The sequence below is a fragment of the Molossus molossus genome, unplaced genomic scaffold (genome assembly GCF_014108415.1).
Source record: "Molossus molossus isolate mMolMol1 unplaced genomic scaffold, mMolMol1.p scaffold_m16_p_7, whole genome shotgun sequence".
NCBI classification, from domain to species: domain Eukaryota; kingdom Metazoa; phylum Chordata; class Mammalia; order Chiroptera; family Molossidae; genus Molossus; species Molossus molossus.
In genome coordinates, this window is record NW_023425401.1 from 84,358,023 (window position 1) to 84,380,453 (window position 22,431).

The 22,431-nt window shown below is 34.6% G+C and overlaps 1 protein-coding gene across 1 annotated transcript in view; it reads left to right on the forward strand.

Annotated features, from left to right (window-relative positions):
- Positions 1 to 22,431, forward strand: part of CPED1 (cadherin like and PC-esterase domain containing 1) — a 311,055-nt gene that overhangs the window by 124,015 nt on the left and 164,609 nt on the right. Inside the window, exons 8-12 of the mRNA XM_036247475.1 lie at positions 15,821 to 15,963; positions 16,735 to 16,807; positions 17,890 to 18,054; positions 18,925 to 19,029; positions 20,603 to 20,772. Coding sequence (XP_036103368.1) covers positions 15,821 to 15,963; positions 16,735 to 16,807; positions 17,890 to 18,054; positions 18,925 to 19,029; positions 20,603 to 20,772 — 656 coding nt within the window. The remainder of the gene's footprint in view (positions 1 to 15,820; positions 15,964 to 16,734; positions 16,808 to 17,889; positions 18,055 to 18,924; positions 19,030 to 20,602; positions 20,773 to 22,431) is intronic.

The following is a 22,431-nucleotide window of genomic DNA, read 5'->3' on the forward strand; positions in this document are numbered from 1 at the left end:
TGCCCGGTCTGGGATGCTAAATCACCAGCTGTCTACCACCACTGCTTGGCCTTTGGGGGACTATTCTTCCACTTCCAGTACCTGCAGTTTCACTCACATTGATGAGATCAGCAAATGTGCACAGAGGAGAGAGAGAACCTTGGCAAAGCGAGGAATGTTGTTATTTACAAGGACCCCTTTTTAAGGAATGCATATATCTCTTATTCAATTTTGGTAACATGACATGTTGCAGGGATGAAGTTAACCTCATTTGTCGTCAATATTTACTCAATGCCTTTCATAATGTCAGGTGAGATAGCTCATATATTCCCAGGGTAAAAATGAGTAATGTCTTTGGAAGCAAGTATAAAATTCCAGTATGGTTTTCAACCTTAGAAAGTATTTTTATCTCAATCTTCATTTTACATCCAAACTGCATGCTGTGGAACAGACCTTGTAAAAGACTCTCTCACTGAGCATCTGACCCTTGTGCAGGACAGGGAGATTTATATCAGATGTAGAAAGAGTGTGACTAAAAGCCTGCTCCTGGGAGTTTCTAAAATGAGCTGATGTGTTACTTAATCTACTCTTGCTTGGATTAAATTTAAAAATTGCATCAGGGTGTTCATTGTAAAGCATGATTTTATATAAATAGAAATTATAGATAACCAGCATCAAATTAAATAGACATGTGACTAAAGCTGACTTAGAGTAAAAATTAAAATAACAATTGCAAAATAACAATCAGATCAGCCCACATTGGCATTATTTTAGAAATGTTTGGTCTATAAAAAAATAATTGTTTTGCGACTACATATGATTTTAAACTGCATCACATTAATGGAAAATAATTTTATACCCTTGATTTGTCTCTTGTTTTGAAAAATTTTATTCATTCCCAACTTTGTTTCATAAAAGGTATATCAGGTGATTTTGTGCATTTATTAATTTTTAATACTGAACCTCAATTATTATCCTAAATAGGAGGAAAATTATTAATTGTGATCACATTTATTTGATTAAATGATCATTTAAACACAGACCCTAAGCTTCAGAACAACAGGCAACATATCTATATCCTAAGAGCTTCCGAGAATGCCTGGCACATGGCAGGTACCCACAAAATGTTTACCAGTGCATGGTTGTCTATCATTATCATTTTTATTTAAGGTAACATTAATTATAACATACTAAAAACTTGCATCTTGGAAAAATATGATTTAAGAGTAGATTCTGTAACCAAAGATGTTATATGTAAATTCAAACATACCTTTTCTAAATTAATATAGTAAACTGATAAATATATGTAAATATAATCAACTGAAATGTATGCATTATATATATATGTAATGTGTTACAGTGACAACATAAAGAAAATCAACTCTAATGAATAAATTTGCTAATCATTGTTTCCTTTAGTACTAGAAAACTGGTGGGCAGTTATTAGTTATATATCCAGAAAAATGAAGGTTAGTTCATATTCAGGGATTTCAGAAAGTGTGAAATCAGGAGAGGGAAGTGAATTCCTTCAGAATTCTTTCAAGATGGGAAAGGGAATTCCTCAGGGGTATCTTGGATGTTAGAATGTGTATTTCCCCAGTCCTTTGCTCCTCCCCCTTCAACTGTCTTGTTCAAAGCTTTGTTCTCCCTGGCGTCATCTAGTGGATACCTGTGTGGGATGAGAAAGGGGCTCATCGGGACTTAGCAAGAGCAAGTGTTATCTTTCCAAATTGGAGCCTAGAAGTTAATGGCTTGTGGTTGTCATAGAAACTCTTATAAATTAGTCCATGAAGGCTTTTCCTCTTTCTGCCATTGTCCAGCACAGGGCTTCCATTACACCTTACGGAACACAAGTTCATAAAATAAACAAATGTTTAGAGTAAAAAATGACATAGAAGAAAGGTAAAATAAGCAATGTTTCAAATACTTCAAATGTCCACAGAGAGCATCACCATCTTAATTTCTGAGTTTCTCATTATTTCTTTAGTAAACAAACTTGCTAAGCCAAAGATGTGCAAGGACAGAGCAGCTGTAATCCCTTCCTTCAGTACCCTCCAAATAATAAAGACTCGTTAAGATGGAGCTTAGATAATGGAGCCATGAATCAGGGCAAAAATTGCCTACAAACTTTCTAAATTTTTCCACTTCTGTGCAAGTACCTAGAGAGTTACTGAATTTAATTTTATAAATCTCGATTCCTGGACTTTGACAACAAAGCTCACCGGAGTTCTCCATCACCATAGTAGTAGTAAATATCTTCTGAAAATATCTTGGGAGAAAAATATCAGATAAAGTCAGCAAAGAATAAGCAGAACACAAAAGAAGAATTTATGTGCCTAAATATGTTTAAAATCCTTGAAAAAAGAGATTGTTTATTTTTTATTTAAAAAGGAAACAAACTTTCAGTGCTTGACACAATACCTAGTACTCAGCAGATGAGATGGGGGTGATGGGGGAGGTGGCTTGGAATAGAGACCCCACTCATCAAATTGCTGAAAAGAATGATTAGTAATTAATCATCACAGAGATGCAAATTAAAACAACAATGAGGTATCACCTCACACCTGTCAGAATGGCTGCCATCAACAAATCATCAAATAAGTGCTGATGAAGGTGTGGAGAAAAGGGGACTCTAGTACTCTGCTGGTGGGAATGCAGACTGGTGCAGCCACTATGGAAAACAATATGGTGTTTCCTCAAAAATTTAAAAATGGAACTTCCATTTGACCCAGTGATCCCACTTCCAAGAATATACCCCAAGAAGCCTGAAACACCAATCAGAAAGAATATATGTACCCCTATGTTCATAGCAGCACTATTTACAATCACTAAGATCTGGAAACAGCCCAAGTGTCCATCAATAGATGAATGAATAAAAAAAGCAATGGTACATATACGCAGTGGAACACTATGTGGCTGTAAGAAAGAAAAATCTCTCTCTCTTTTTTTTTTTTTTTGCATTTATCTTCAGATAGAGAGGGAAGGAGAGAGGAAGGGAGAGAGAAACATTGATGTGAGAGAGAGACACCAAGTGGTTGCCACCCACATTACCCCAATGGGGCCGGGAAAAACCGCAACCGAGGTACGTGCCTTTAGCGGAAACCGAAACTGGGACTCTCCGGTCCGCAGGCCGACGCTCCAACCACTGAACCAAACGGGCCAGGGCAGAAAGAAAGATCTCTTATCCTTTGAGAGGACATGGAGGGACCTGGAGAGTATTATGCTAAGCAAAACAAGCCTATCAGAGAAAGAAAAATATCACATGATCTCACTTACTTGTGGAATATAATGAACAAAACAAGCTGATGAACAAAATAGACCCAGAGACATAAAAGTAGGGTACTGACTGACAAACCTCTTAAGAGGGAGTCAGGGGGTTGGGAAGAAATAAATAAACCACAGAACTTTTATGCATAACCATGGACATAGACAACAATGCTGGGGACAGGGTGGTGGGGGGAGGGTTCGGGAGGAGGGTGTCAATGGGGGAAAAAGGAGAAACATCTGTAATAAAAATAAATTAATAAAAAAAATTTTTTTGAAAAGAATGATTAGTAATAAAAGTACCCTTTTACAAAGTGGTATGTGAATGCAAAGTAATAACAGTAAAGACAATGGCAGGGATGTCTCCAAATATTCATTACTTTAATGCTTACCTTTATTAAAAAATATGTACCCAGGGGAGAAAACAGATGATATTTATGTTTTTTTCTTCAGCTATAGAAAAAATACAGTTTTCCACCACTATATTTTAAAGCTTGTATTTGTCATTTTAAACATTTCTTCTTTATTCTTTGAGATCTATTCAAAGGCTTGACAAATTCTAAGTGTAAGATATCCCCAAATGTGTCAACTAGATAAAATTGATTTGTCTGCTGAAAGAAGACAGGATTTTGCTCCCTTCAGGAGAAAATCTGACTTGCATTTGTCTTATGTGATTTATGGATTGCAAGTGGTAAATGAAATACAAGCTTTCCCTTCCCATACAGTAAAAGGTGTTTTGAAATTTAAAAGAAACAGCAATCTTCTTTGTCACCCAGGATACCTACATAACCATAAGGCAAAGGAAAACAAAAATGCTGTATTGCCCTCAAGTGGTCTTTTTAGGTAATGCACCAATAGCCTGAACTGCAACAGTGAAAGAAAAACAGCCAAAAAGCTTAGACAGAAGAGCTTTGAACTTTTTCTTTCACTGGATTATACATATTCATTTTTTAAATGTTACTTGTTTATCTGAAGGCTATATTGCTAAGTAGAGATTCTGAATGCTGGTAAATTTTCAGTGCAATTTAAATGACCTAGGCCACAAAATTATTTGAAATGCTTTCAGCATTTGTCAGTAATTGCACATTGTTTTTCCATTTAAAACTATTTTGTGATACATTGATTTTCTTTAATTATTGTAAACTTAGCACTAACATTTTAGACTTATTATCTAGAAATCCGTTGCTTTTATCCATTATCTTTTGTGTGTACTTCTCTTTGATTTCAACCTGAACCTCCAATCAGCTATTAAACTCTAATTCCTTTGAATTATGTAAGTGGCCTCGTATTATGATGTGGAACTGAGAATTTGTCTTTCTTTCCTCTGTGTGCCACTAAGACAGACAAAGACGGATTCTTTCTCAGGATTCTGCACACATGTATCATGCTGCCTTCTATGTCCACTGTAATATGGATAGATTTCATTGCTTTTGTTCATTCTGTCTCCACTGGGCATCGGCCTGTGAGGCAGTTGTTCTCTGACCTCCGCACTGATGTGGAGCATCCCCGTCCCCACCACTGTGTCTGCTTTGTCTCACAGCCGCTTGTCTTCTCGCCCCCTCACACTTAGGAAACAAGTTCTCAGAAGCTCTATGAAGCAGGTCCTTGAGAGTCACAGAAAGGGAACTGAAAGCAGGAGAGGAAATTCAGGTTTTCCTGTATTTATATAGGGGTGGGCAAAAGTAGATTTGTAGTTGATCATATGCAAAATAATATAATAATTAATAAATAAGAACACAAGTATTAGCTCTGTGTTTCACATACTCACAACTGCAAACCTACTTTTGCCCACCCCTGTATATACCCATATGTTGTATGGCTCCCCTTTAAATCAGCTTCTCTATGCCTAGTGTCTAGTCTTCCTGAGTCTAATAGTTCCAGGGATCACAGCCTTTCATCCCTGTTTTAAAAAGTACTGTACCAAAATTATTTCTATCAAAAATTTTATTTCCATTTGAATAGTATGAGATTTTCCTCATGTGTTTGATTACTCAAATCATCTGCATAAATAATATGTATTCAAGTCACAGAAGGTAAAATTATTATTCTAAACTCAGAAGTCAAAGAAGAAAAACATTATGCTAAAGAAATTTATTTAATTTTATTTTTATTTATTTATTTTTGTTAATCGTCACCCAAGGATATTTTTCCATTGCTCACTCAGAAAGTGTGGAAGGGAGGGAGGGAGAGAGGGAGACAGAGAGAGAAAGAGAGAGAGAGAGAGAGAGAGAGAGAGAGAGAGAGAGATCAATGTGAGAGAGACACATCGATTGGTTGACTCCTGCACAACCCTGACTGGGGCTGGGGATTGAACCTGCAACCTTTTGATCCATGGGCCAATACTCTAACCACTGAGTAAAACCAGTCAGGGTGGAAATATATTTCATTTTCATGCTTTCAAAATTATCGTTAAAGTGAAAAAAATCTGATTTAAAAATATGATCTGGACAATAATGACATTCTTTTAGTATGAGGGATATGCAAATATCTGTTTGCACTTTTCCTCTAAAGGAAAGAGAAATAAACCACTTGCACTGGACCTATGGTGCTAGATCTAGAATACTAAAGAGAGAAACCACAAGGCATGCTCTCTAGGGCCCTTGGGACAAATGTCCTGTAGGAAAGTCCTTGTGCCAGCCATATGACCCCAGCCAAGCCTTGCAACCTCTGCAAACCATTTTCTGTATTTGTAAAACAGGAATAGTTTCCAGTGGGTTAAATTAGGTTTTTTATTCTCTCTACACATATTTACCGGGTATTTTCCATATGCTAGACATTGTGTTAGGTTCCAATGACATAGTAATAAACAAGAAAAAAATATCTACCTTTGTGGAATTTGTATGGAATGGTAGATGATATAAAGAACTAATTATACATATATAAACAAACACAGGTACTTACAGATTTTTAAATATAGCTAAGGATGAAGTGAATAAGGATGATGTGTCAAAAGTAACTGGGTTGGTCCAGCTGGTGTGGTTCGGTTGGTTGAACCAAGTTGTTCTATGCACCAAAATGGCTGCAGGTTCAATTCCAGTCAGGTCACATACCTGCTGGTTTGCAGGTTCGATCCCCAGTCAAATCATGATGTACATACAGAAGGCAGCTGATCGATGTTTCTTTCTCACATTGATATTTCTCCCTCTCTTCTCTCTTTCTCTTTCTAAACGTGTCCTTAAATGAAGATAAAAAAATAAATAACTGGGTTGCCCACTTTATGACAGGTAGAAAAATCTCCCTCACTAGATGATATTTGAGCTGTAATTCATGGATGAGACTAAGGATCCTATGAAGAGCTTATCGAGAAAAATTCCCAGCAAATGGACAATTCTAGTCTCTTGACAAAGGAGAGTCCTTGCACATTTACAGAATATCGATAGCACTGAAAGTGTATCCTGTTGAACAAAAGGAGAGGTGGAGAGGAGGTAGGAGAGAAAGACAAACCACACAGGCTGAGAGTCATGGAAGGAATTTGGATTTCTGCCAGTGAGCAGATACCACTGCAAGATGATAAACAGGGGAATGATATAATTTGATTGGCCTTCTCAAGCCTACTCTGCAGCTCTGTAAAGAACAGATTGAGAGGGTTGTAAACGAGGCAGATGCTATTCAGGTGACCGGGTGAGGAATGTGGTGGCTTCCACTAGTTGGTGAGCTGATTTAGAGAAGGAGATAAGTGGATACCTTTTGGAGGTAGACACAAGGATTGGTGATGAGTTAAAAAGGAGGGAAGATGGAGATGGTGCAAGAGGAGTCTTCAGCCATTACTTGAATGGTGGTAGCCTTCCCTGAGACAGATCAGGTGGACGGGAGTGGGGAGGGATGTGGGGAATGAAGTGGACAGGGAGACCAGCTCCGGACCTCACAGCAGCTTACCCAATTATGTGGTTTCTATCCATGTGTCAGGTCCTTGGGCCTCCTGTACTCTATTCCTTGCCCAAGGGCCCAACACAGAAAACTTCTGCCTTAGGAATTTGATGTTTCTCTACCCATTCACTTTCTCTCCCTGCCTTTTTCCTCCTGCTTCCTCTCCCTCTTGCCATTTCCAAAAGAGGTCTCACCTCACTTCTAAACAAAAGAAGACTAAGTAGTTGCTCTCACTTCCTAGAGTGACAAGCCATGTGCCATGTGTCAGGAAGAATGATGTGACTTGAACTGTGCTTCATGGAGATGACTCTGGTGCAATCAAAGAGGAAGTGGTTGGCGGCTGGGAAGTCAGAAGTCAGTAGTCAGGACCACAAAGAGGAGACATTAGTTCGGGCTATATATCCCTATATTTAATTAGACTACTAAACTTGATCTTGCTGAACTTTTAAATTATGCACAACAATCAAATGTCCATTTTAACTGCCTCATATAAAAGATTCGTTTTTTTGGACACTGGTAAGAGAGAGGTATAAGGTAGGTGACAAGAGAGGTGAAGAGAAATAACAGAAGGTTATAATAAATCTATGGATTTAACAGACTTTAGACCTACAGCCTCATGAGTTAGGGCAAATTGCTCTCTTATTTTCTTTATTGTACAACCAGAACCCATTATTTTTATAATGAATACATTTCCTTTTCTTCTGTGGTTGACCATGAATCTTAATAAGACCTACAGTAGATACCCTGCATAAAATATCCAGAATATAAATGAAAAATATTTTCCCTTTTTACTTTCTTACTCACTTGAGAGTATTGATATATCAGATAGGTATCTTTCTGTCAAATGCATTCCTGTTCACAATTTTTTTTTTGTACTGCCTGTTACAAATATTACCTGTTAAAAATATTAGCAGATTTTAATGTCATTTTCTGCTCAAGACAATAAAAGATGGAGAGTTTTCAAAATAAGCTGTCAGAGCTTTTTTTTGAAGGCTTAAAGATTGCCTGGATTTTAACTTTAATGGAAATAATTTTGACTTACTTGAATAATAACATTCATATAAAGAAAATTAGTAGACATTTACATACAGAACTCAGTGATAAAATCTTTTCAATGTTAACTTTTGCTCTTTACTGTTAAATCTTTCTGCTGCTTAATGTGTCACTGAGAGATTTCAGAAGGGTCACTAAAGATAACCTGCCGGTTCTCCAAGGAGGATGTGAATATAACACAACCAGGGTTCTACCATTCAGAGCAACTAATTAAATTTTATGCTATTCACAGACTTTTGTATTTTCATACCTTGCTGCTGATCAATTCTCTGATGTACATGTGGAAGAATTTTTAATTTTCAACTATAAAACTGATTAAATCACATATAATTTCCTAATTTAATGTGTGCTTTAAAGCTTAGAATTTTTTAAATGTGCCCTGACTGTGAATCAAACTGGCAATCCTTGGGTGCATGGATTAGATAGATAGACAGATAGATAGATAGATAGATAGATAGATAGATAGATAGATAGACAGATAGATGATTGATAGATAGATGATAGACAGATGATAGATAGATGATAGATAGATAGATAGATAGATAGATAGATAGATAGATAGATAGATGGTAGATAGATATAGATAGACAGATAGAAAAATAAATAGGTAGATGAATAGAGGAATATAACTGCCCTGGCCAGTGTGGCTCAGTTGGTTAAGTGTCATCCCATGCACCAAAGAATTATTAATAAGTACAAATGAATAAAATTATTCATGTCATTGGAAGCATGAAACTTTTTTAAGTATTGAAGTTCTGATCTAATTCCAGAAAACAAGTACAAACTATCCAAATTTAGGTTGGATCAAGTAATTTAGTTTTTTTCATGGTTTACCCTGAAGGAAGCCAATTTTCAAAATGCTAAAACAAATGATGAGAATATTTATATTCTTAAAATCATTTGACTTAACACAAAATTTATCCAGGCAATTTAAATTAAAAAAAAAAAATCATTTTAGTTTTCCCAAAAGGTATTTAGGCTACATAAATGCTCAAGTTGTTGAATTGGTATTTTAGATATGCTTGAAAATTGTGACAGTTTCATACAAGTGAAAACCGAATATTAATTCTTCTATTATTTCAGGGTCCATCCACATTCCTAAACTAATACAGTCAAAAGCAAATTGGCAGAAGTAATTTTGGAGCTCTGCAGCCAAGCTTACGGGCTTTAAGACCCTCATCAGTTCCCTCCCGGCTGCACAACCTTAAGCATGTTACTTGTGTTCTGAAGCATCAGATTCTTCATCTATAAAATGGGGATAATGTGTATCAACCTCAACATTGTTAAGAATGTAAACAAAACAATGCATAAGGAATGCACAATGTCCAGCACATGGTGTCAGCTTAGCTAAGGTTAGTGATTATTAAATACAACACAGAATTATATCCAAATACCACAAGTGTACTCAGTGAAAATTCACATCAATACTTAGGTTTGCTATTTAGACATTCCTTTCTCAAATCTTTTTTTCCGCTTTTTCTTTTATTTTTAAATATCAGATTTCCCCCCATAAATCATGTCCCTTTAAAACACCAAGGGGGCTTCTTCCTAGAATCCAGAATGTTCACCAGCTCCTTATCTTGCCACAGCTTTCTGACATGCAGCAGGTGTGTTCCTCTGGGTCAGACACACCCAGAGCCGTGATCCTCAAGCGAGGTGCCATGTCATATGCCTCTGGGAGTCCAGAAGGACTCCCTAAGGGATTCACAAGCACGTGGAGAATTCAAGAATCAATGCCTGTAACTTCACCTTTCGCGTGTATACCTTGTTCAACTTGATCTTGCTGAGAGGGCACGTCCACAGCAGGTTCCTCCTTCCCCATCCCTTTCATACATGCCCCTCTGCTCTTCAAAAGAAAGACATAGCTCTCGTCTCTCCATAATATTATGATGATTGACTGCTCCAGGGTGAAAAATTGTGCAAACAAAAATCAACCCCAACACAGACTAGTTTGTTTGTTTTTATTTTTTTTAGAGAGTGGAAAGGAGGGAGGGAGAGAGAGAGAGAGAAAGAGAAACATACACATTGATGTGAGAGAGATACATTGATTAGTTGCCTCCCACACCACCCCAACCAGGGCTGGGGATCGAACCTGAAACCCAGGTACATGCCCTTGATCAGGCATCGAACCCGTGACCCTTCAGTCTGAAAGCGTGCACTCTAACTGCTGAGCCAAAGCAACCAGGGCCAGATTAATTTAAATATGTGTTTGTTAGACAAAGTGAAAGATACTAATCACTAGTAATAAATCCTTCACTATTCCGAATGTTTTCAGTCTTTAACAAAATTAAATATTTCATGATAAATCACTATGTAGATTTTTCATATACCTTGAAGGGAGTTCACAGAATTAAGTCTGTTGCTATAACTGAACTCTTCCATCTATGTCTGTGTAGTTATGTGAACAAGTTTTCTCTATGCTTACATTAAAAATATTCATACTGAACCCTTCTCATTCTAGTAATGAATAATATTCTCTCAATGAATATTTAAAATAATTGAATTAAAAATCATATTAATCTTAGCAGTGCGTTTTCAATACAATTTACCTGTTTATTTTATAAATTATTTAATAAGATTTGTAATATATTTCTATTGTTTTGTCCAATTGTATACAATCAATAATTATAATCATGACTTTTTTGGAAGAAAATCTTAGAACCATATGATAACCGGAATTTTAAAAACTTAAATTTATAAACATATTTTTCTTAATGAGAATTATAGCGTGATCAAAAAACTTTCATATATAAAATATATTACATTGCAATACAATTTTGTGCCCAAGGATTCTAATTTCTCTGCTTCCTCATCAACACCTAATATTTTATGGGTGTTGTTTTTTTCTGATAGTAGCTGTTCTAATGGATGCGAGGTAATATCTCATTGCAGTTTTGATTTACATTTCCCTAATGCTTACTGATACCGAGCATCTTTTCAAATGTTTGTTGGTACAAAATGATTTTAAGTACCAATATTCTTTATTCTGAGAAGATCAAAATTTCTCTTTTATACGTTAGCACTGACAGAAATTCTAGTAAATGTTGGTAGGGCACAATGCTATTAAACACTACTCAAAGTTCAAAATATTGAAATATCAATTTTCTCTTGTAGTTTTCCAATTAATCAAGAATATGCCTTGAAAAGAACTCTAATATTGTTTAATCTTGCATTCTTTGTTTTAACTCTTAGTTTAAATTTTATCTCAAAAATTCTGTCCAACAACTGTAAGCTTCTATTTTTCAAGGGTGCTATTATAACGCACCAGAAAACTGCATATCTTCCTTATCTCATGAGATGGAAACAAGAGGTAAACATGTTTTCTGAAAGAATAAGAAAAAAAATGCTATCCAGAAGCTCTAGTAATTTATTTCTTTATTCAAAGTCTCTGTGGTTTCCATAATGTTATACTTAGGTTTGTTTTTTCAATAGTATTTATGCAATATCAACTCTGCTTTAGGTACTGACCCCCCAGAGATAAAATGGTAGTTTCTGTCCTAAAAGATCTCATAATCTAGTAAAGAGCGGACAAAAAAAGTCAACAAGTTTAACTCAAAACATCATGTGTTGCCATTGAGAGCAATTTGCCCAAGGTCTTGTGGGAGGATAAAGGGAAATAACGAGGCAAAGCCCGGAATTTAGCAGGTGAGGGCTGTGAGGGCTGGAGTGGGAGTATGAAGCAGAGACAAGGGTGCTTTGGAAGTGTTATGTCAAACACATAACTCAAGTTTTCCTACAAATATTTTCTACTTCTTACTTTCTCCTGTCTTTTTATTTTAATTGATAATTTTGATCCATTTATGTATATTTCAATATGTTGCTTCAGTGGATAGATAGATGTAAATATTGTGTTACAGTTTGGATTTTACACAAGTATAAACAAATGCTGATGCTTTAACTGCCTGATTTGATAACCATAATCTTACAGAGTTATTTTCTATATAATTTATTTCACACTAAATTTGTACTTCATTTTTACATTGAAGGAGGAACATTTATAGTTTATAAAATAGATTCCTGTCATGTAAAAAGTTTTAAGATATTCTTATGTTCATTTTTACCTCGCTGCCAAGGCACTGGTTCTTGGGGTCTCAAATTCTCACGTTTATGTAAATCAAAAACATCCATTAAAAGTCAACCTAGAGAAGGAGAAGTCTCTTTGATGTCTGAGCTCCTGGCCTGATTGTTTTAAATTAACAATGAAAGCAAGGGTCCCCTTCAGGCATTTATGCTTGAGTTAAGAAAGCTCCTGAGTGAAATGTATTTTTCAGGTTCTTATGGTTTTGAATGTAATTACCATAAAAGAAGTCTTCCACTTAGCCTAAGTGGATTAATTACAAAAACGTATAGAACTATTGTGTCCTCTTTAGGCAACTTATTGAAAGTTGATGATTTAAAAAAAAAAAACCTATTAAGCTCTTGCATGATTTTACTTTCATTTCTCTAGTTTGCTTGCCACTATACTAAATGAATTCAGTAGAAGAGGTCACTCACCTGGAACTTGCTTTGAATTGAAGGGCTTAAATGAATTGAAATCCATGCAGTGAGACAGAAGGAAATATATACAGCGACAAAAACTGGGAACAGAAATAACACAAAAATAAAACAAGTCGCTTCATTTTGAATCATACTTTTCTAGTGCCGCTTCTCTCTTCTCTCCTCAGAACATAACATACCAGCAGCTATGTTCTGGCCCCTTTCGTCCTTCTCTCAGCACCGAGTTCCCAGGGAGATGGGAGGAAAGCCAGTTATTTGGGTCCTTCAGTTCTGCTCTGATCCTTCAGTTGGGTGGCATAACCACCGGAGGGGTTTATTCTATCATCATGCCTCTTTGTTCTCTCTTTTCTAAACATTTCTATTGAAAGGTTTATATATACTTTTCAAATGTTCTTCCTTGGCTGGTGTCACAAATGTTTGAATTCCCAGAAGCAACTTGATATTTTCATGCATTGCATTATGAGAATCTGGATTCAACAACCACTTTAATTGAAATTTTCTTTAAATGGCTGAGGATTTTTTTTTTTTTTTTAAATCCTTACCAGAGGATATGCTTTCATTTATCTTCAGACGAAGTGGTGGGGGTGGGAGGAGAGAGAAAGAGATACAGAGAGAAATTCATTGATGTGTCTCACCGACAGGGCTGCAACCAAGGTATGTGCCCTTGACCAGAACCGAACCCTGGACTCTTTGGTCCTTGGGCTGATGTTTAAACCGCTGAGCCAAACGGGCCAGGGCTTGTTTTAATTAATTAAAGGAGCTAACATACTGAGTTATTGATATGTGCTGGTGGTGGTGTAACTTACGTACATTCTCTCACTTAATCTTAGCAATACCTTTATAAAGTAGATACTGTGATTAATCCCACAAGGTCTCACAATGTAATAATAACAGACATAGAGCTAAAGTTTGTCTCTGAGACATTTTCCTCTAGTCTATAGTGTTAGCTCTGTGCTATGTACTTGTTAGCCAAAGCTCAGAGCACAGTGATGTCCACTTGGTAAAATTCTCACAAAAGGTGAATTAAATGGAACTGAATTCCTGTACTGGCAGCCCATATTCAATGATTACTTATAGTCAGAAATTAAGAAGTAATCATTTCCACAGTAAAAGAATAAATGTAAGCTTAAGACATTAATTTGCTTATTATTATTTTTTGCCATGAAGGATATAATTTGATAATTAATCTTACATGCTACAGAAACATTTTGAACTTTCTTAAATTATTAACCTTGACCCTTGTGATAGTCAGGAAACATTAAAATGTGAAAATGCAATAAATATCACCAATAACTCTACATAATATGGCGAACTGTGTGAAATATGATCAGTTACTTTTATTTGGAAAAACATAATATTACTCTGTTTTGACTCAAGGGTGTTAACATTTTCAGTGTTACCCTTAATCTTTCTTTTGATCATTCAATTATTACATTCATTTTTCTTAGTGAAATGGAAAAACATCCCAATTGCCAAAGCTAATGATGTGTTCATAGGGTCTTAAAGTGTGTATCTCATTAGGGTTCTGTTTTTCAGCTGGTAAAAGTTTATGAAGTCAGTATTTGTTTCTCTTGGGGGAATTTTGCTTGTATATTTTAAAGATACATTTACCGTTTCCTCTGGGTGATTTGTGCCAATATCTGCCCTTCATTGTCATAGTAACAAAAATTTTCCCCTTTGCAGTCTTAAGCAGTTCAGATAGATGTTGTCTGTTCTTCTAAAACATGAACAGAATATTTGCTTCATGTTTTTTCAAAAAATTTTTTAATTTTTTTTTATTTTCAATTGCTTTGGCATTCAATATTATTTTATATTAGTTTCAGATGTTAAAAATTTTTTGTTCATCTTTGAAAAGAGTATGTTTATTCAAAGTTTATGAATTAATATGAGATTTGTTTTATACTTTTTGAAAAATTTAACTTGAACTCTGATGCTAAGCAGCCTCTTGAAGTAGTCTTGTTGCAATTGTGTTACTATTTAAGCAAGTAAAAATAGCCATTTGTGATACCATCACAACACCAACTACAGCGTTTGTAGGAAGGCATGAGCCTGAGCTTCTGTCCCCTCTGGGAGTGCCGTCCATCCTCGCTACCAGGTGAAGCCTTATTTTTCAGTGTCAGGAGAACACTGAGATGCTGTTAGAGCCTTTAATTGTTGGATAGATCTTCCACAGCAAAATGCTGTGAAGAGTAACTTTGGTATAATTATTTCGGTTTTGATATATGCAGAAAGTGATAATAAAAAGCTGAGATTTGAATTTCATATTTTACAGTGGCTTTCAAATACCTTTTTTTCTAATTTGGTTTCACAACACTCTTGTTTGTAGGTGTGAACCCATTTTAAAAAGACACAAACATTTGGAGAATTGCGTTGCAAGTCAGAGGTCAATTGCTTAGTAGAGTAACAAATTAAATCTGGGCATTCTGATCACAATCCTGTCCCAGTTCCATGTCACTCACCATGGTGAGATGCCACAAAAAGAGAAAAAAATGGAGTACGCATCTCTAAAATGAAATTACAAGATGTAGTAGCATCCCATATTCAATTGAAAAGCTTATAATATATTTTTAAATATATGTAATTTATACATATAAATATTATGTATATGATATAAATGGTTTGGCAAAAGAAGGTTTATATTTGTGAGTATATAAAACAGTTTTTACTTGTATTATTATTTATTTATTTATTTATCATTGTATTATTTGTTACTATTGTTAACCTACTTTGCCCACTCTTATATTTATTATATCATATACTTGCAGAACATTATATATATTATATGTATGTGTGTGCATATATATATATATGTCTTAGCTAGTGGTTCTCAACCTCCCTAATGCTGTGACCCTTTAATACAGTTCCTCACGTTGTCTGTGGGCATATCTGCATGTGGGTGGACCCGCCAAGAGATGGATAGAGGAGCGGTGTCTCGGTTCCTAAGACCATATGATGGTCTTAGGCGACCCCTGTGAAAGGGTCATTCAACCCCCAGGTTGAGAACCGCTATCTTAGATTATCAAACTTTCCTATCTAAGAGTTTTTAAGTGTGACAAAGAGAGAGAACCTAAAGAAATCTTTCAAATTGGTCACTCTGGAAATGATAGAGAGACAAATTGAGATGTTGTTTGAACATATGAATTATTTACTTTGTTCACAGCTGCAAACCTTTTTTGAGACATTCCTGAGGGTCAGTTCACCTCTTCAGGCTTTTGAAAACATGAAGGAAGCAATTAGCAAACTCCTGCTGGCAGCTGAAGCTTTCAGTGAAACATCTACTCTGGGACCAAAGGCCTTCGATAAGTAAAAACAAATTCTAGTTATATATAAAAAAAGAGAGAACAAAACCTACTTTCTAGAAATTGATCGCTAGTGAAAATATATCTTAATTATCACCAGTAGATGCTTCTTGAAAAATGTTATGTCACTATACAAATACAAACTTCCAAACGTATGTTTCTTTATTTATAGATCCTAACACGTCAGAGCATATTACAGACTTGTCAGTATCTAAATAACAGTCACAAAAAGTAAAGTACAATCACTTAAACTGATTTTTAAATTTGTAGTCCCTTTCAAGCTTAGCTATTTCTATCATATATACTTCCATTGACTAAGTATCTTTTTATTTACAGACTTTATTCACGAAATTTAACAACTCCTCTCTCCATATCTATGTCAACTTGAATATAATTTAATTCTTGGGGGTGGGGGCTTAATCTAGTTGCCAGAATAGGGAGGTGACTCAAGCTTTATCATGCTTTATGTGAATAAGAATGCCTGGCATGTAGGAGTAAGAGTTTCCTTCTCTTATTTAAGTGTCACAGAGTAACTTCATTGTTTAGTTTAATGTGTTATGAATACTTTAGATATATTTGTATTTTCTGTAAGAAAGAAAACAGATTCAAAATCTAAAATTAAATTGTATATAACTTTAGATTATCAAAAAACTACTCTTTTTAATTATTATAGACCTTAAAATTTATCTAGAGTAACTATTAATAATATAATTACAAGCAATGGGTCAAATGTAGCAAATAGATTATAATTGTGTTACCTATGTTTTTATTTCAGATGCAGGTTATGTTTTCAACTTTTAACTTTTGATATTGGTTTCAGAAGTTTCAGTTCCCCTGTAGTGCTCCAGGTGAGTGTGCCAAAGCCTCTGTGAGTTTTCACCTTTTGCTGAAGGATGTGTGTGTGTTTGTGTTGTTTTCATTTGTAGTAACGAGTCAATAAAGAGCAACTTCATTAAAGTCACTACTTATATTTATGGTGGTTCAGAGAATTAATTAGTATGTGGAGAACTTGTGATTTGAGTTCCAGTTCCCACTAAGTATTCTTATAGAATAAGCATAGATTTTTCTATGGTTCAAACACTGTTTACAAAATAACTATGACATAAAGCTACATATATTGAATGCAGAAAGGCAGACATTGAAACAATAGAAACTAGAGATTACCAAGCTTACTCACATTCTATTCTTTACATAGAGATTTTTACTTTAAAATTGGCCTATATTTTAATTTTAAAGGTCATAGGGATTTTCAATATATAATTTTTCTAGTATAAATACATAAATTGAGAACTGTTTTTGTATACTGATTCTTTTACTTCCTCTCGAATCAAATTAACTTATTCAAATAATTTCCTCCAAGATATTTTTAATCCAAAATAGCCATTAGTCTATAGAAAGCTTCATTCTGAGATATGGAGTGAGAAGACAGGAAGAGAAACAAAATAAAATTATATGCAACCAGAATTCAATTTTATATTGCATTGATTGATTTTCAAACTTTTATATTAGGAGAATGATTACATTATATGTGGCTCAAATATTTGGTTGAATAGTTCAAAAATTTATTCATAAAATTTTAAAACTTTATGAATTTATGCATTCTAATGGTCATTCATCATTTTACACACATCTAACAGTTAGTTATGCTCTTTAAAACTTATTGTTCAGAAATCTCATGTTATCTTCCACGGATACAGATTCTTTAACAATGGTTTCAAGCTAAACTAATGTGACTTTATAATCTTAAGTTAATTTTCTTATAAAAAATACATCTTCAAAAGAATATTACATTTTATGAAACTGTTGACCTCCAAAAAGACCACTAGATGTCAGTTCTGATCTACAATCCAACAGGAAATGAATCATGTCTTAAAGTGATCCCACTTATTGAAAGTCAATAAAAAAAATGTGTGCTTTTACTTTCTCATAGGTACATGAGCATTTAAATTTTCAATATGATGATAATATGGATTTTGAGGACCAAAACACAGAATTCCTTTTAAAAGACACTTTCAATTTTCTCTTCTCTAATGAATCTTCCCCTTCCATATTCTCTGAGATATTTCAGAGACTTTACAGATCAGGTGTATTTAAGGTAAGTGCAAAATTTTGTACTGGCAGTTTTTTTTTTTTCAAGTAATTCTTTACAAAATGCTATTTTTTTATTGTGTAAGTAAGTAGCTCGATAATTAATTTGAAATTAATTTGTATCAGTTATATTATACCTCTTAGTATTTTTCTGACTCAAAGACCAATATTATTTTTGTGTCAACTGACTATGTAACCAATCATGATAAAGTTATGAGTTGAAATGAGCTAAGACATCTCTTAATTCCTAAGGAACATTTGTGGATATTGTGAATAATACATATTATACGTTATAGGGTACTTTAAAAGGAATACCATAACTTTTTGGTGGCAGTCTAGAACAGCAGTGAGTGTTCTCGATTGACATCAAGGGTCTTGAGTTATAATACTAATTTTTTTTTTTAAGCATTCACACCTGGTTAATATATTTGATTAGAGACTGGTGATTAGGGTACAGTGCTTCATAGTGGCATTGATTAGTTTTTATGATATGTTAGTACAAGTTTTCTTGGGGCCTCAAATTATCTGTACAGATTACTAAGGACAGAATTGTTCTCTGTTTTGCTGCTCCATTCTCAAGTACCCGAAGGCTGGAGGAGACTCTTCCTGTGTTCCCCAACTGTCACACACATTCCGCTCTCCTGGCTCCTCCCGCCGTACTAGCAAAGCACTATCAAGCAGTTTCATTCAGGTTCTCTGTCAATATGAAGTTCTCTTATATTCAGTTGTTACAAGTTGAAGTTACTATATATTATTTAACATTAATTAGCCCAGCTGTTTATGTATAGAGTTCAGCATTGTATTGGTTTATGAAGTGGGCAGCAACTGGGCTGTAGCAAATACTTGAGTTGTTTTTTTCCCCCTTTTATTATTATAGGGTGAAAACTACGAAAAGGAACGGAATCAATGCCTATCTTTAGAGGAGATTAACTCAATTATGACTTTCATAAAGGAACTTGGGAGTTTGGGACAATTCCAACTGGTAAAACAGAAGGGACATTTGATTCCTTTTGATTACTGAGATTATAGTAGATCAGCCATAAACTACTTGATTTTGACTTCAATTTAGGTGAAGATATTTCTTTAACAAAAAGCATCGTAGTTCCTTTCATCTTTTCAGAGATATAAATATTAAGATGAGCAGAATCTATATTCTTTAAGAATTTATAAATAACATGTGACTTATTAAAGGTAAACTAATATGGGTGAATATAGCTGCCGGGATTTGACAGTTTTTAAGGAAAAAAATCTAAATTTTTCTAAATAAGTTTTGCTTTATGATATTATCATGTAACCAAAATTTCTTTCTGCTTATTATGCTCTTTTGTCATGTTAAATCAAATATTATTGAGTGTAACAACATTTAAGAAAACTACCTAAATCTTAATTTGTTGTAACTCATAGCAAACAAAGTGTTAAGTAAGAAAGAAAATGTAAATAATTATAGTAACTTTTACTGGTTTCAGCCTAAAAACTGGCACTATTTTTTTTTCTATATCTTTTCTTGGATACTGTTAATTTATTAATCAATACAAAGGATAATTTATACATATGTGTGCATTCTCAGTACTTGCTGTGTTTCTAGTTCTGCCACTCATATAGATAGATTATAATGAATTTGTATTTTTTCACCTCAAATGGAAAAACATTTTAACATAGCATTAAAAAAATCCACTGATAATTTATTATTAATGTGTTTGGATAAAATATTTATTTCTTACTATTAAAAAACTATGTATTCATATGCTACTTGTATGAGTTATAACCAACTTACTAAGTTAATTAAGGAATGTTTGACAGTTGTTTTTATAATTTAGTCCCATATGTTGGAGGGTTCAAAGTAAGCTTATTTCCCTGAACATAATTAAATGAATGGATTATTACTTTTAATTATTTGAAACATAGTATTACATTCAATGTGTTTGGATAAAATATTTATTTCTTACTATTAAAAAACTATGTATTCATATGACAGTTAGGCTTCATTCTATACAATGGTAATCAAAGAGACCTGGCCTCATTCTTCAGGAATTCATCATTTAAGATATTGTGAATGTCCAGAGCATCTCTTGGCACAATGTGAGGAAGAATTGAAGAATTATTTTGCAGGTGGAGGAGCACACATCAGTTTACTGACTCTGAGAGTTGAAAGAGAATAACAATAGATATTTTTTGGTAGGATTAGTATCTCGCACTTCAATATAACCACTTGTAACACAGAGGATTCCTTTTCCTTCTTCCTGATGCCCGACTCACTCTGTTACTCAGCTGTTTTCAGGTATCTACACAAAGACGAAATCTATTTATATTCAATGAAAAGAGAACAAAAACACACCCCATCTGGAAATATAATAAAAAAATCGTAGCTTATTATATATAGATTTACCTTGAGGACTGCACAGAAAATTTAATTGTGGGACTGAAAATGGATGTTTAATGAACATCTGGTTTTTAAAATATCTGAATAAATATAAACTACTTTCTTAGTAATACTACATTTTAATTTATTGTCTGCCACTTATTCTGATATTCTGTCTTTGAATATTCCTTCTCAGCTCTTCCCATCAACTTCTCCGGGGATTCAATCTTTGATGCGTGAATTTCATGTTATGGCACATCCTATGGCAAAACCTGGTTCAGTCCTGACCCAATATTCATCTCTTTTCAATGTTTTTGAGCAATTTCAGCTCCTGAATAAAAAGGCAGAGCTACATCCATTGGAATGGTAAGATAGCCACAAATTTGAATTGTGCAATCCAAAAAAATCTCTAAAGATTGATTTCAAAAGGCTTTGCCTACATTAAAGAAAGCAACAAAAACAAGTGTGTCCAAAAATTCATGCTCTGGAAAATAAGCTTCCTGAAAGTATTGAAACCATAATGATTCTAGTGGTCTTCAAACACTGTAACAAAAATATATCCAACCGTTTTTCAAACCAACCCGATTTGACTCCACTAAAAAGTAATGTTTAAAGTTAAAAGTTTCCATCTAATTTCATTTCATAGTATATATCCTTGCGTTATGGAACATCAGACAGAAAGAATTAGGTGAGATTTGTTTTATGAACTATCCGTCAGAATGGAACCCAAAACAGTGTAAGCATTTATTTAGAGCGTTTTTGAGGTGTGACCTTATTCTGGGCAAAACCTATCCAAATTTATAAAAATGTCTGTCTCTTCCACAAAATTAGATTTTTTTTTTTTAGAAGATAGAACCTCAGAAGGAAACATTTGGCTGCAAGAAAAGTTCCTTGGCCTCCCATCTGCACTTTCATTCTAACTGGGTTATGAAAGGGAGGACGGGCCAGGTGACCATGTGGCACCTCCTGTCGCTGGTGAAAAGGGCAATGCCCAAGGCCTTAGCTAAGCCTGCTGCTCTTTTATATAAGATAATAAAGGGGATATTTGACTTTTCTATGGCCAGGGAAACAGAGGCAAACCTAAACCTCCTAGGGAGATGAAAGACGAAGGCTGTGGTGATCAGCTCTCTCTTGCAGTCACCCTCGGGAATGACTTCTACTGACTTGGACTTCATTTCCTTCTGCCTTAGAAGATAGTGAAAGCAATTCTATAAGAAGCTTTTTCCCCCTGTAATTTGAAAATACAAATAATTATATATTTGAAGAATTCTTAAGACCTCTCTCAGGATAAGAAATCACTCTAATTGTCACAACTTTACGAAGTTGGCCTTATTTCTTCAATACTTGGAAGTAGTAGGCTTGACCAAAAGTTCTGTTTGTTTGAAAGTTAGGTTTTAAATAGTATAAATCAATGCTCCTTGTTCCTTTCACTCACTGAAATAAGCCAAAACTGTCTCATTTGTCACCGTTGATGGGGGAAGAGCAGACTGATTTACCAAGGAACCTATTAAAGTTTGTTAAGCTCCCTTGAGATACACAAGTCTTGGGGAGATTGTTTCCCAGTGAGATTTTTTTCAAGTTCCACATATGTTGTAAAGTTAACCAATTAAGTTACTTTAAATTCAGAATATTGAATTTATGTCTAACCTCACCCTGATTTTCTTTCAATAGGGAATTTACTAGTGGTCAGTGTTGAGTGCAGTTAGAAAAGATCAGAACTTTTTTGAATCAGACAGACTGAGATTCAAAAATCCCAACTTTGGAGCTTATTAATTATAGCAGGTAAAATTTTGACCCCTCTGAGACCCAGTTTTCACATCTGAAATAGGAATTGTGCTGCATATCATGTATTATTTAGAGGATTGCATAAGGTAATGTCCATGTGCTGGTGTGTGGGTGCTTCAATAAACAGTAGTGTACTTTCCTTTTCATGTTTCTATACCATCCACAGTTTACTTTAGCATCAACAGTAGGGGAGATTTTTTTTTTTTTTTTTTTCCCCTAGGAAAAGCAAGATAAAATTGA